The 16,144-nt window shown below is 28.8% G+C and overlaps 1 protein-coding gene across 12 annotated transcripts in view; it reads right to left on the bottom strand.

Annotated features, from left to right (window-relative positions):
• hyd (E3 ubiquitin-protein ligase hyd) overlaps window positions 1-13,851 on the bottom strand; it is a 100,104-nt gene extending 86,253 nt beyond the window's left edge. For all 12 annotated transcript variants that reach the window (XM_071178266.2, XM_071178265.2, XM_071178263.2 and 9 more), the window contains exons 1-6: window positions 13,600-13,851; window positions 8,973-9,099; window positions 6,996-7,072; window positions 4,442-4,619; window positions 2,829-2,888; window positions 1,740-1,836 (exon numbers count right to left, since the gene is read on the bottom strand). In XM_071178266.2, the coding sequence (XP_071034367.2) occupies window positions 1,740-1,836; window positions 2,829-2,888; window positions 4,442-4,619; window positions 6,996-7,072; window positions 8,973-9,099; window positions 13,600-13,661 (601 nt within the window). In that variant the 5' untranslated portion in view covers window positions 13,662-13,851. The remainder of the gene's footprint in view (window positions 1-1,739; window positions 1,837-2,828; window positions 2,889-4,441; window positions 4,620-6,995; window positions 7,073-8,972; window positions 9,100-13,599) is intronic.
• Window positions 13,852-16,144: the final 2,293 nt, after the last annotated feature.

Consider the following 16,144-nt stretch of genomic DNA (forward strand, 5'->3'; position numbering starts at 1 on the left):
AGACTTTTCAATGACTTTCAAGGACCTAAAGTCATATTTTCCAAGGACCTATTCAGTATTACAGTTATATGCTTAAGTACATGCCAACCAAATTTTGCAATTACGTAGAAGCAGTATTTTTAAAGCTAAATGTGTATTTGACAACATAAAAAAATTATTTATTAAATTTATCAGCTAATAATACAAATGGTTGATAGTTATATTGCTGTTTCAAATCACTTTAAAAAATTCCAATTGGCAAAAAAAAAAAAAAAAAAAAAAACTCTAATTGACATAGGGTACTAACAAACATTTAAAAACTAGCATCAGTGAAACTATTTTCAAGAAAAATTTAATGAAGCGAATTAGAATTAATGAAACTAAATGAATGAATAATGCATATTACATAAAACAAGCATAGTAAATAATTGATAAAATTTTTTAATTGCATGGTTATTAAAATATAAATACTTTTTTTTTAATATCTTAGATCAAATTTTAGGTTACAGGAAATGTATATAATTACATAAAATATCAAAATATATCCATTTAACACATTTGTTTCAATTTTAATAACAAATTATCTATTTTGTTGCTTCAGAATGTCAGTAATGTATTTTGAACATAATAAAATCTATTGTAGAACAATATTATACAGATAACTAACTAAAACTTGACTAACTAAATGTAAACGTTTTGATTATAAATGATAAAAAATTAATTATCCTTCATGCATAAATTAAAAGAACAAATAGGATAACAATATTAACCTGTCGTAATAATGAAGCTAACACATTGAAAATATTTCTAAATCGATTAAACACTATATATATTATTCGAAAACTATGACTACAAAACCTAAAATTTGCTAGAAATTTCAGTTTTCAAAACATCAGAGAGATGGACAATAATCTGGTGTGAAAAATCTAGGAGAGAAAAGTTTTGCATCTTCTTTAAACCCTTTTCACTTTAAACATAAAAAATTGCATTTACAGAATTTGTATAATTTTTCTTTGAATTTATTTATTACTTTTTTACTGCATTTTTGTAAGAAAGATTAGCATCATTTTAATTCCTAAAAAATCAAGTACTTTTCAAGTACCCTATGGCAGAATTCAAGGACTTTTCAGGGCCCTGATTTTTTTCAACAAAATTCAAGGACTTTCAAGGTTTTTCAAGTACCGTGGGAACCCTGATGTATAATTTGTTTCATCAAAGTTACAAAAAAAATTTTCAAGCATATCCAATAAGTCCTATGTTTATTTAAATACAAGTGTAGCTAATGTAATTAAATAATAAAGAAAACATTTTTCTGTGAAGATTAATTGGTTTTTGTATATTTTTTAATTTAAAACTAATAAATTTCTTTTATTTGATATCTAATTGGTTTCACAATTAATGAAGGTAGAATTTGATCGGAAATAACCATGATTTAAATTTTTCAGTAATTAATTTGCGCCATTCTGTAATTTATATTTTAGGCTTTTTAGATTAAGTAAAATAAAAATATATATAATTTAAACCTAGATTCATAGACATGCATAGATGAACTATTCAATATTTGATTAACAATCTAGGAAAATACTTATGCTCATGATTTCACTTTAAAAGTTATAAGTGTCTACCTTTTTTTAACCACACATGAGACAAATGTTTATGAATCTAGAGTTATATAAAAAGAAAGATAACATTTTAATATACACTCTTGTTAAAAAGGTTTTACAGCATGATCTGTAAAATCAAACATTTTAAAAGGGTACCTCCGGGCATGTAAGAATCTTGATTGTCGTCTGCATCTTCTCCTTCTTCATCGTCTCGGCTCAACAAATTGTTTACGGCTAAATTTACATCTAAATTCTACAGAAGAAAAATATACCAGTATATTTAAAAAATATTATGAAATTCCTACAGCAAATTAACTGCACAGTAAATTTCAAATCTTTTACTTCAATAGTATTCAATGTAAAAAGAACAATTAAAAAAAAAACTATGATATATTAATATAAATTATAATAAATGGATATTAAAATTTTCATACCTGTCACCCCATTTTTAAAATTGCAGAAGAAATTAATAAATGTAGAAGACGGTATGCAGTTAAGAATTAATAAAAATTAGGAACTGAAATATTAAATCAAAAAATATTTATTCTTTTTCCCAGTCTGTAATTTTATTTTAATACAAAAAAAACTACTCTTGATTATTTCAAACAAAAATTTTGACTAATATGAAATAAATCACTTGCTCTAAAAATAGAGGGTACTTTGTGATTATCCCGTCGACTTGTCAATACTCGCAGAAATGCACAAATCCTTGGAAACCCTGTTTTATTACTTTTTAAATTCTCAAGCACACAATCAGTTGAATGGTAGTTGACCAGCAATTTCACACAGAAACTATGTCATGTTATCAGCCGTTATTTTGTAATTGAATGTGGAAGTAAAAAGTAAAGCATTTCAAATAAACTCTCAATACATTTTATTTACTCTGACTGAGATGAAATTATACTTGGGACCATTCTATATCACTCTGGGTTTTATAAATTGAAATAGATAATGCAAGTGCATGGACCAATCAAAGATGACTTAATTAAGGTAACAATAGACACTTTTAATTTGATTTTAGGAATTTTTTACCTTTAAAATAAAAGAGTTTTGACTAAACTTGGAGTAACTTTGCGAAATTTAGTTAAGTTTCAAACTGTGGAAATATAATTACTTTTGAAAATTTATAGAAGCAGGAAAAACATTGGCAGATATAAATATAATTAGATAACATCTGAAAATTTGGTAAGAGATAGCAATATTAAAAAAGTATTTTTTGAAAGAAAATAATAAAAAATATTTTACCGTCCTTTGAAGTTCTCTGAGAATAAGATTGCGTGATTTGCCTTGAAGAACAACCTGTGCCTAAAAAGGAATAACACATTAGTAGCCATAGAAAATGTGGAGTAACTTTATAAATAAAATTATGTAAAATTTAATTAACACATTAACTCTCTCTCTAAAACAGTGTTTCTTAACCTTTTTGGTATAATAGACCCCTTTTAAAATTTTGTAAGAAGTCACGGACCACCCCCCTGTGAAAAAAATAATTGCAAAAACCATCCGTTATTAGAAAAAATGTAATTTTATTATTTTAATAGTATACAAAATTTTTATAATTAAAATTTTTAATGTGAAGGTTGCTGCTGCTTTTCCTTAATTAAGAAATTGAATTGGGGGATAGTTTTCGACAAAGCAACGCGCATATCATGTTCAACATTCAATCGATTTCGATGTTTTGTTTTTATTGTCACGAGCGTGGAAAATCCCGCTTCGCAAAGATACACTGTAGCAAACGGAATTATAGCTGCCATAGATCGCTTTACAAGCAATGGGTAGGCTTCCAAACGTTTTAAAAATTAGGAGTAGTTAGCGGACCCCCAAAATATGACTCATGGACCCCTTAGGGGTTCATGAACCACAGGTTAAGAAACCCTGCTCTAAAAGATCAGCCTTGGGGAAAATGCAGACCAACAAATATAAGAAATTTGAAAATCCCAAGACTTTTTGTCCATAAATCAAATAAATAAGTCTAGTAAATAAAATAATAAAGATATAAATTCTCACTTTCAAACTTATTTAAGCAGGGTTGCCACTCAAATGTGGAAAAAAAATCTCAGTGTTTTCCCTGTACATATTATACAAAATATATTAAGAAAAAACAACAATTACTGCGTTCTTGTGTGAGCTATATTGGGCAAACTATGTTTATCAGTTTTAATTGCTGGAAAAACAGCTGAACATACTTAAATAATGCTATAGTAAATAAAATAGTTTAGTATAGTTGAGTTATGGTTAAATATCCCACAGATTACACTTTGAGTGGTCAGCATTATTTAAAAAACAAAAATAAGATACAAAATTCCCTGTATTTTCCCCGCTTGTAAAAAAAATCAAAATTCCCTGCATTTTCCCTGTTGTTTTAGGCGATTTTTGAATTACCTGTATTTTCCGGGTTTTTCCTGTGTAGTGGCAAGCCTGTTAAATAATTTTTACCACTAAAACTGGCTGAGTGACCCTATTAGAATTTTTTTAAAATGTCCTTTGAGCAGTAAAACTTTAGAAACACATTATCCAAAATATAAATTTAAGAACATTAATTACAAGAATGAAGAATATTAATTACAAGAATTATTAGAATAAAAATATTTTTTTATTTAGGTACCAAAAGATTAAAAAAAAATTTTCATTCTATTTTTAATATCAGCCTCCAAGTGAAAAAAATTCTTAATTATACACGTGTAAAGCATCCATATCAAATCAAATAAAATATAACGAGTATTTTTACTACAGCTTTCTGTTCATGTTAGCATTATCTTGCTTTTTTGGCTCACTATTCAAAGATGGATGTGCATTTCAATTAAAAAATTATTAAATAATGTTTTTTCCCTAGTTATAATAGAATCATAAATAGTTACTTGTGAAATAAGTTCTTCTGGGACATATGGTGCAGGAACCACAGATCTGGATGAACCCATGATAACACTACCGCCTCTACTTCCTCTTCCAGCTGTAGTGCGTAAAATACGACCTCTATTTCGAGGGACAGCAGTACGAGTGGTTGAACTAGAGCTACTAGATCCTTTCAAATTTAAACTATGAAAAATAAATCAAACATTTTTACATTATAAAAGATATGGAATACACATGTTTATAATAATGAACTTTTAGGGTAAGAGTGCACAACCTATTTGAGTGCACAGCAGGTTGAACAACAATGGGTCACACAAAAATTTAGACATGTTAACGATAAATAACAAAATTTTTATAAAAATATGAGCACTAAATTTTTTTTTTGTCAGTAAACCTGGAATTTGTCACAAATATTTTCAGAAAATTAAATACTTTTAATTTTTTAAAAATAATTTATTGTTTTTATTGTTAATTATTAATATTCATTCAGAAATGAAAAAACTCATACTTTTTTTTCAAAAAACATTTCCCTTTTTATCAAAAACTAATATAGTTAAAAAATATATAAAAACTGGATAAAAGATTGTGTTTTTTTGGAGTTCTTCTGTCATAACACTTAGTACAAAAAATTATTTTAAAATAAATTCAAAGGTTTTAAAAAAAATCACAAAATGATCACATAAGTATAAAAAATAAATCCATATTTTAATGAGTAATATAAATTGAAATTAAAAATTTTAATGGAAAAAAAATGATAGGATTTAAACAAAAACCAAAGTTTAAAATAAAACCATTATATAGTAGGGAACCGATTATCCGGAACGATCGGGACCATCGCTATTCCGGATAACAGATTTTTCCGGTTTTCTGAATCGCTACAAAAAGCCGTTTTTATTGTTAAACCCAACTAAAAAAAATAATATTTGGAAATAATCTTAAAAAGAAAAAACAAAGTAATACACTAATGATTATTTCCAAAATGATAGTAAGGTAAACATCTTTCCAAAAAGAAAAAAAAATTCTAAAATCTTATGAGGAAAAAAAAGTTTTTTTTTTAAAATGGCGGGAAAATTTACGAATTTCGTTCAGATTTTTTGGTTTTCCGGTTTTCTGATTTCCGGATCACGGGTTCTGTAGTGTAGTACAAAATAAAATTCAATATATATTTGATATTATACTTCAGATTTTTTATTTTTTATTTTTAATTGTTAGAGGTTTCATGAATTTAAAGAACAAAACGTTTACTTTTTAGTTTTTTCCAAAAAAAATCAGCTAAGTAGAAAAAAAAATTTTTTTTTTAATTACAAACAGTGACCAACTTTCACACACTTCTCGAATTCATGTTGCAATTACGTCGTATTAAAATATTGGGATTTAACATTACGTTGTATTAAAATATCGGCTCTAACTGCCGAAAAAAAAGGAGGAATAATTTAGGTTAACGATCAAATAAGACACAAAATTGTATCCAAAAGTGATTATTTAATTGCCAATTAAAAACTCGCATGTTATAATAACAGCGTAGTTGGAGAAAAAAACAAGATCGTCAAAATCATGTGGAGATACATTTCAGTGGTTGCGAAACAAAATTACGACAAAATCAGCACAAATAAAGCGTGTCAATAATTAATTATTCAAATGTTTTATTTAAAATTAGCATGTCATTTTAAAATTCAGAACTTTTCAAACCATGTGAAAAAGAGTAGCATAAAATGCCTTAAGAAAAAAACGTTTTGTTAAAAAAAAAAATCATTATGCTTTTCAATAAAATGGGCATAAAGAGTCAAAAAGTGCACAATTAAAATAGATAAAATATTAAATGCACAATTCAAAACTCACAACTTGCAAAATCGTGTTAAATGCATCGAAATTAAAACCACATAGAAATTTGTATGGCAAAAAAAAAAATCCCTTAGATTTAAGATGAAATGGGCAAGAATAGAGCAAAACAAAAAGTGATTATTGAAATTTGAAATTCTTGTATCTTAATACTGTATGAAAAGTATTGTTTTTTTTAAAAAGCATTCAAAATTCTGCAGCAATTACGTTGGAAAAAGAGATTGAGAAACATTTTACAATAGAATCTATGTAAATTGAGCTCATTGATGACTCATATCTGTGGCTCAAAACTTTCAGCAATTTTTTTATTGTGTTTGGAAGTTTTGCGGGCCATAGGTTGCAGGTTTAAAACTGTATGAAAAGTATTAGGTTTTTTAAAAAACCATTCAAAATTCCACAGCAATTACATTGTAAAAAGCGATTGAGAAGCAATATACAATAAAATCTATGTAAATTAAGCTTGTCGATGACTCATATATGTGGATTAAAAGTGTTAAAATTTTTTGATTGTGGGCCATAGGTTGTGCACCCCTGATTTAGGGGTTTTAAAAAGTTGACTCAGACCCTGATATATATATAGTAATTATCTAAAAAGATGCCTGATATTAATTATTGTGCACCTTAAAATTATTAAGTGCAATGAAAAGGAAATTTTTTGCGAGAATAGATATAAAAATTTATTAATAAAATATTTGAGAAGCTTATATTTTTTAAACTTACGCTTTGGAGGCATCATTCTTGCTCAAGTCAAGGCGATCTGACACAACAGAGAATGCAAGGCGGCATATTCTGCCATCCTAAAATATTTTTTATAAAAAAATATAAGATTTGAATAATGAAGTGTCTTTCATAATTAAACTCATATGTCTCTAAGTTACGATATCCCCTCTCTCCACACTTTTCTTTTCTCATGCCATGCACAGTGCAAAAAAATAAATAAATAAATAAATAAACAGGACACTCGGAATAACTTTTGATCTAAAGATCTAATCTTGACATTCTAAGACTCAATTTTAATGGTTTAATCTTTGAAGGGTGTGATCTCACAAATGCTAACTAAGTTGTGCAGAGGATATTTTAAGTTACAAAATCTGACACAAAAACGCACTTTAGCATTGAAATTTCGTTTTAAGAACTAAGTAGATATTTTTTTTTTCTATTTCCCTTTTTCCTTTTTTCAACTTTACCATTTTAGTTTTTTTATTAACGAACACTCAGTTTTTTATTTTTCTTAAATGTTTAGCTTTATGTCTAATTTTCTTCGTTATCTATAATACTTTTATTCCAACTTTTTTTTTTTTTACCTCATACCAAATAACATAACTAAGTTCTGATTTCCTTTTCAATAATAACTAAACTTATTTACATATAAAACTATTTATACCTATTTATGCCTCAAATTATTAATAATATTTATTTATAATTTTTTTAAACAAAAATTTTGTTTTTCGGCTGCCGATTATTTGGCATTCAGACGATTTTTTTTTTGGCTCAATTTGTCACATATAAATGCATTAATTAGTATCCATTACATCCCTACTTAAAATATAATCTGTTCTATTTAATTAACGTATCTGAGGTTACCCCCAAGGAACCATTAAGATTGAGTCATAGAACATAAAGAAGATCCAATCAAAAGTTATGTTTAATGTGTTTTTTTTTTGTGCACTGTATATTTAATGTAAGCAAACCTTGCTTCCTGAATGGGAAATCATTCAGTTTCATCAAAAAATTCCCTGACTTTTCCAGATATATCAAATGAATTGAAACAAAAATCCATGCCATATTAAATCAATACCATGCAATTATTGATCAGAAAACTTTTCTTATCTGTAATGTCAAATAATGAAGAGAGCAAAAGCATATGATAGAACAAGAATAAACATATAATAGAAACATATAATTCACTAAAAAGTGGGATTTTGTAAAATAATTGCAATAGACGTTAGAATTATTTAACTCATATCTCAATAACTGATTACTGTTACTGACAATTCCATATCTGCCAACATTGGAGAAATAAAATAACGGAGATTTTACTAGCGACATTTTTCAGGCTACAAGTAAAGTTTTGATACATCATGCATAATCCATATAAGTCAAAAAGAGAAATTCAAAATTGGAAATAATATAAGCACTTACATTTAGGGAAGTAAAAAATAGGTTTATAAATCGTAATGTGAATAAGATTTTTTTTAAAGCATTATTTATAATTACTTGAATTATATATACACAACATACTGCAGTACTGGTAATAGCACCATCTGTTGAGGAATAAGAGAAGTATTTTTGCCATTAGCTGATGTTTTATGATGATTTATTTATTTCTTCAACAAATACGGAGAGATTTGAGAATATAGAGGTTACCAGGAGATAGGCACAAAATACAGGAGTCTTTGTTAAAGTACAGGAGATTTGGCAGATATGCAATTTCTAATTATTTTCAAAGTATGATAAAAGAATTTTCCAGACTTTTTGTAAAAAATTTTAACTTTTCCTGACTATTCCCTGCTTTTTAAGAGTTAAAATAAAATTTCCTGACAATATCAGGTTTTCTCTGTTCTCCTTGACCCGTGGGAACCCTACTAGGTTTGAAAATAAGCAAAATTTGCCATAACCATGGTAAAGAAGAGAGTAAAAATATGGAGAGTGGGAAAATCATGTAACACCTATTTTACTAAAAACAATAAGCCATACTTCCAACAGAAATGCTACATGAGTCGGTCCCACCACACATTGTATAACAGCAGCACTTTTAAGCTGAGCAAGAACACTAGGAACATTATAACCACATCTATTTGAGCGTTCTGCAACTTCCTTTAACCTAGAAATGATAAAATCAGTAAACATAGTGTAGTGATACCATAATGTATGGCAACATTAAAACTGCAATTAGAGCTTAAAAATTAAAAGAATTACATGATTTAAAATCAAAACTAATGCTGTTTTGTCACATTCTCATTGAATGCTTTGGTTGAATTTATTAAGATGGTTCACAGCAAAAACTATGTTTAAAGCATGTTTTTTTGTTAAAGGAATTGATCAAAATCAAGCCTTAAATTATAAAAAAAAAAATTTCTTTTCCGAAAAGTGAATTTTTCTATTATTTTTCCTTTTATAATGCCTGTATGCATATTAAGGATCTATGCATATTAATGTTTCCATCTTAATATGAATTATTTAATAATGCATATTAAAGGTGGAAACATAATCAAGAGGTAAATGTAGCTTACTAATATGGTACCTTGAAAGGAACTGTATGAAATCACAAATATTTTCTATAAAAGTAAAAAAAATAATATGTTGTAATAAGTAAGAAAAGCAACTTATTATTTCTATCAAAGTGAAAAAAATGATTTAACAAATTAGAAATTAGGTTTTGAAAAACTAAAATTATATAATTATATACAAGATCAAAATATAGTTTATCCCCATTATTTCATAATATTTGGTAAAAACTTAGACTTTCTTACTAAAGCAGCGTCTCCCAAAGTGTGGTACGCGTACCCCCATGGGTAAGGGAACAGTTCCACGGGGGTACGCGTTCTTATGCGTAATATATTGCAACTAATGAAAATTTCAAAAATTTTTATTTAGAAACAAAGCTAGCCATGAAAATTTACGATTACGTATTTTTATATTGGCTACTTTTTGCAGAGTTAACAGTTAATAATTAGCTTTGCCAACAGTCAGTTGTGATTTTTAACTTTAGTGCAATTTTTTATAGTAAAAAATACATTCATTTTTTTATCACTGGTACACAATGTTACAAAAAATTTAGAAAGGGTACACAAAAGTCATAAGTTTGGGAAACACGGTACTAGACTTAGAGGTTGGGCAGCTCTGACGAGCAGGGCACATCGACCAGAGGTCTATTGTCCCAAACCCTAAAATCATGATTAGCATGAAAGCCCTATGGCTGAAATAAAATTCAGCAAGCACCTTACAGGAACATCTTGCAGTTCCCAGGCATTGACAATATGCTGTCCTAAATGCTCAAATCTTTGAGCAGAATAGACCTCACAATCACAGAGTATGTGTCGTGATGTCTCTTCTTCTAGATGACATCCCCGACAAAGAGAATTTGATTCTATTCCCATAATGTTTAGGTGTCTTCTGAGGATACAGTGACCAGTAAGAAGATCTATTATCTTCCTTATACTGTTTCTGTTAAGCTTTAAGAGCTCCTTTTGACGTACACTAGGACAGTCTCGATTCAGCTCCTTAGCTTGTATTTTTTTACCGTCAGCAACGCGCCACGGTACTAAGGTAATGAGCTTAATAAAAACTAAACTGAAATAGTTGAACTGATTAGTTATTATTGAACTGAAATAGCTGAACTGATTAGTTGAAGTAAAATATCTTCCTGAAATTTTAAATATTCAGAAAATATTTAGATATGCAAGCAAAGAAACTTATATTCTCTCAAATCATGATTATTCCATTTTAAATTCAATCATGATAAAATAAACCATGATTATTCCATGTAAATTCAATTATGATAAAATAAATTATAATTATTCCATCGTAAATTCAAAATATTTTCTGATTGTTTGTTCGACCATTACTTTTTAATTTCAAATTTTAATATATTTGATTTTCAAATTAAGGGTAATAAATTCTAGCACGCTTGATTCGCAATTTTTCCTTCATAAACATATTTGCAACTTGCAAATCTTGCAATAGTTTCTTTGGCCATTATCACATAGCTTATCCAATTGCAATAATTTTACATGAATTCAATAACTAAATTCTTTTCAGATTTGCTAGTTATACAAGAATATATATGTATTTTTAAATACTCATGTTTTATTAAAATTAATCACATCTTTTTAAAGTAGTTTAGAGCAGGGTTGGGGTTTTGGACAGGACACGTGGGTTTTACTGTCTTAAACTGTCCTAAACTGATTAAAACTGCCCTAAACTGTCTTAAAGTGTCCAAAACCTTGAACTTTGGTGAAAGGTAAAAATTCTTTGTGTAACTATTGTACACATAATAATTACATATATCAATAAATATTTGATATTTTTTATACAATTTACTTTATATTAAATGAAAATAATATCATATAATAGGAAAAGGTTAATAATTTTTGAAGCTCCACAATTCACTGAACAACAAAAGTGAATACCTTATCTTTTAAATATAAATATACTTTTAATGCTGATAAATTATGTTTTTGAATAAGGATAAATAATGCAATATTAAAAAATAATAATTTTCTTTAAAAAATAATAAATTTGTTTAAAAATTAACTTTATTTTTTACAATACTTTTTTTAAAAAATTTTATAATTTCTGCATCACAAGATGATAAAAAAGACATCTATTTAAAAAATATTTAAATGTAAATATTTTTTTTTTCCTAATCTAGTTTTATAAAAATAAATGACAAAAGATTTGTACAATAAATCCTTATTTTAATGTACCCTAATCACTACTGTTTACTTTTAATAATCTATTATTCTTTTGAAAAATAAGAAAGAAAGAAAAAATATTATTAAAATTATTTCATTATTTTTATAAAATTCCATAGGTAATTCTGCTAATTTGAGCTTTCTGCTTTTTCAGTTATTTTCTGTATTATTCATTATATTTACAATGATATAATACAACTATGTAATTTGTAAATATAATTTTAACTTCTAATTAATGGATATTGGCTCATATTTAAAATCTAATAGTTTTTTAAATTTTTAATATTGAGAAAATTTGCCTCACCTGGATATATGAATAAACAGTTTTACAATTACAATTTGGGTGATAGCTTACATCATATATCACTTGTTCAATGGTTTGCTACTTGCTGATATGCATATATATCTACATGCATATTATAATTGTTAATATCTGCTATAATATAGAAATATATATTTCAATCAGTTATAAATAATAAACCATTATATCTGTGAGTAAATAAACATGGGTAAATTGTATTTACGGCAATTTTTCCATGGTATTCACGGTAAAACTCAGTTTTCTGATTACTGCTCATATAGTAAAACCTAGTTTTTACCATGTCGTGAAAAAACCCAACCCTCCAAGATATCACAAACCTTACAATTATATCGCTCAAACCACAATTTACAACAAGACTGCATTTATTAAATAATCATGTAAGTAAACATTTCGTCATATTTTGCTAATTATTTCAAAATCAAATTGTCAGAATCTGAAAAATATATGATTTTTTTCTTTGTTAATGCATTTTTTTTTTTTTTTCTTGCACATTAAAAACTCTTCTTCTTACACATCTTCACTTCGTAGAATGCTCAGGGCCTTTTTCTTGATTCTCCATCTCTCTCTGTTGGTGGCCAAGCATTCTATTTCTCTCCAGGTTTTGTTTTTGTCTTTAATTCTATCATAATATCTCCACACCTTCATTTTAGGTCTGCTCCTCTTTCGTTTACCTTGAGATGCGCAGTCCAGCACCTGTTTAACTTTGAATTTTTTCAGCTTCCTGATAGTATATCTAATCCCTGGGGAAATTTCTGTAGCGTGATCTGCCCCGCCAAATCGATTTTAACGGGGGAAATTTTAAAATAAAAGAAGCATGTAGATGTTTGTCCGGGGGTGTCTGCTAGTTATACTCTTCAAGTTGGTCCCTTTATGTGTTGTTGTTTTTGTTTAGTTTATTGCAGGCCGCTGCCCTGAAGTTGCCCAAAACTTGGTGATTATTCTGCCACAGAACAGGACACGGAAATCTACCCCAATTCATTGCCATTTGTGTTCTTTGATTTCTATTGGATTTTGCTTGCTGATTTTAAATTATACCTTCTTCGATATTTTGTGAAGCATTTTTATATTAAGAATTCTTCTGAAAACTCCACTTAAACCGATATTATTTAATGAACTTTTATAATTGGAAATATTTTACCATTACAATGACCGACTCTAGACAGAATAATCGAAAAATTGTCGATAGATATATTTTATATTCCTAAAAGGCTAATATATCAGTAGTCCTAGAAATTCTCGGAGACAATTTATGCAGTTGTAGAGTTTTCCGTTACCATTAACTATATCGCCTGATTAATTAGTAAGTCTGTTTTACATATATATCAACTGAAAGGAATACTACAGGGATAGCGTAACGGTGTGAGGTGAGACAGTTGATTTTAAAAAAAAACCACAGTGAGGAAGACTGAAAGGCAATTTCAGTATAGTTTGAAAGGTATCAAAACCACTTCAAATTGAAATCTTGCTAACAGATATAACCAATATTTCTCGAAAACGTATTATAAACTCAGAAATTTATTAAAAACTACATAAAAGCACAATTAAGACCATATGCGTGTATGCTTAAAAGAATAAGTTTCTATACCTTTCATTCAGCTGATCTTCGCTGCCAGGTAAAGGGTGAACAACAAAATGAATGGATGTCATTTTTAAATTTAGGTTCTCATTGTTAAAATAAGATAAAAATTGCCTTCTTTAACGTCAAAATTAAATCACAAAATAAACACCGCAATTGTTGTCGTCTTGGAGCACATTTGAGTCTCAACAGACACGTTTCTAGAGACTGCCCCAACCCTGACTCTGATTCGTCACAATTCCTAAGAGCTATTCTGTTTTTAATAGATTGCTCGCTGAGAGTGTGCGCAGTTGCGCAGACTTCACACAGTTAAAAGTAACTGCTATATAAGAGAAACATTTTCACTGAACACAGTCCCACAGTGGAGTGATCATTAAACGGTTCCCAGCAGATCACCGAAGTCAACCATCACTACTGACTGTGGTCAGTGTGCGGGTGGGTGACCACTTGGATCAGTCTGCGTAGAGACCGAGGCTGTGCGGTATTGGTCCTCGTTAAACTGTTCTACCTTAAAGTGCTCGATTTCGCGTGCAGATCGTCGGGCTACCGAACGAGGGTGCCATCCCCTCTGCAGAGGATCAAAATTGTGATGCCATGTCTTCGGATCATCCTCAGGGATGTTTCCCAGACCGCCGCCAATAGCCCATTGTGCAGCTCTAGTGCGACGTAAATAAAGTACCTACGTACCTACTTGATAAAGACTTAAAATCCGTGCTTGTGTAATTGAATGCATGTAATGTAATTGAGTACAGTCCGCAAAAAAAAAAAAATATCACCCAGAATAATTTTCGTTCTAATGATCGGATTTTTACGAACTAAGTGTCAATCTTAATGGTTCCTGGGGGTGACCTCAAATATGCTAATTAATTAGTGCTAACTATTAGTTAAGTTACGAAATCAGACACAAAAACGTACTTTCTCTGAATAAACATATATTTTTTTTTACATATTTGGATTCTTAATCTTCAAAATATAGGGGGTAGCCGCAATCTGGGAAATGTGGTCCCCATAGTTTGGGCAGGAGAGCGATTCAAAGTTTGGACCCCTTAATGTTAAATTCACTTTTTGCGTTTTTAGTCATATTTTAAAAGATAATTAAGCAATTCAAAAAAAAATTACACCCACTCATAAAACTCATTTACCCAAAGATAATTTCATGAAAAAAATAATTTTTAATAATTAATTATTATTTTTTATTAATTAATTAAATTGAGGATGAAAAATTTTTGAATTATAAGGTATGAATATTTTTATACCATATTAATCTACATATTTTTCAATTGAAAAATCTAAAGTTTCAACTGTTTTTATTTATTAGGAGCTGAGAAAAATTAAAATTAATTATTTTTAAAAAAATAATTTGGCGACAATGAAAAAATACTTAAATGGGGCGATTAATATTGAAATGTGATAAACTTGCGAGAAACTTGACTTCGCGTGAGTAGCGTAAAATTTCATTCATATTTTTTTTTGCTAATAATCGTTTGCTAATCTTTTTATTTTTATATCTTTCAAACTATAAAATACAATGTTTTTTAATAATTTTTTTGCAATTCAGGGAAGAAATTTGAATAAAACATTTTGAATTAAAAACACTTTATTCAAGGAATGTGTAGTTTCATAAAAGCATGCTTCTGATAGAATATGATTATACACCAGATTGTGTTTATTTAATGTGATTATTTTTTTATTTTATTTTTCAATAACTGATACGATTTCAATAATATACACGCGAATGCATAGATTTGGAATAATATATATATCAATTTCTTGAATATATATTTTATGAATATTAATAAAAATACGTTGTCAGCATTTTTAATTATCTTAAAACTTCTTTACATCTTATATATCGACTTAATCTTAAAATAAATTTATAAATTACCTATCTGCGCGTGTTTCGCAGAATTATTTTTCTAACTTCTTAATTGAATTTGAATGCAAAATCTTATTTTTTATTCTACCATATACACCGAAGAGCCATTATATTATGACCACCCTCAATCTATAACAATGGGCTTTCCCAGGCTTTCATGGTTTCTCTCCCAGAAACAACGTTTACATGGGGCACATTAGGACCCATAATCCTCACAGAACAATCCTTGACGTCTGTAAGCTACTTGGACATAGTTGCAGACCAGGTTCACCCATTCATGGCAACAGTTTTTCCTGCGGGGGATGGTGTTTACCAACACGATAATGCACCTTGTCATAAGGGTGGAATCGTCATGGATTGGTTCGAGGAACATTCCAGTGACTTTCAAGTCATGTCTTGGCCCCCAAAGTCACCCGACCTTAATCCAATAGAGCATTTGTGGTCCTACTTGGAAAACCAAATTCGTGCTGCCACGCTACCCCCTCGCAATGTGAGGGAATTGCAGGACCAGTTGGTGAGCGCTTGGAACCAGATACCTCAAACTACCTATCAGCACATTGTGCAATCAATGCCACGGAGGGTGCTAGCAGTTTTGAGTGCTGAAGGTGGTCCTACATGTTATTAGCAGGGTGGTCATAAGGTAATGGCTCTTCGGTGTATATTATTTTCCAATATTTT

Source organism: Parasteatoda tepidariorum, chromosome 6 (genome assembly GCF_982258835.1).
Source record: "Parasteatoda tepidariorum strain Cologne lab strain chromosome 6, Ptep-v5.0, whole genome shotgun sequence".
NCBI lineage: Eukaryota > Metazoa > Arthropoda > Arachnida > Araneae > Theridiidae > Parasteatoda > Parasteatoda tepidariorum.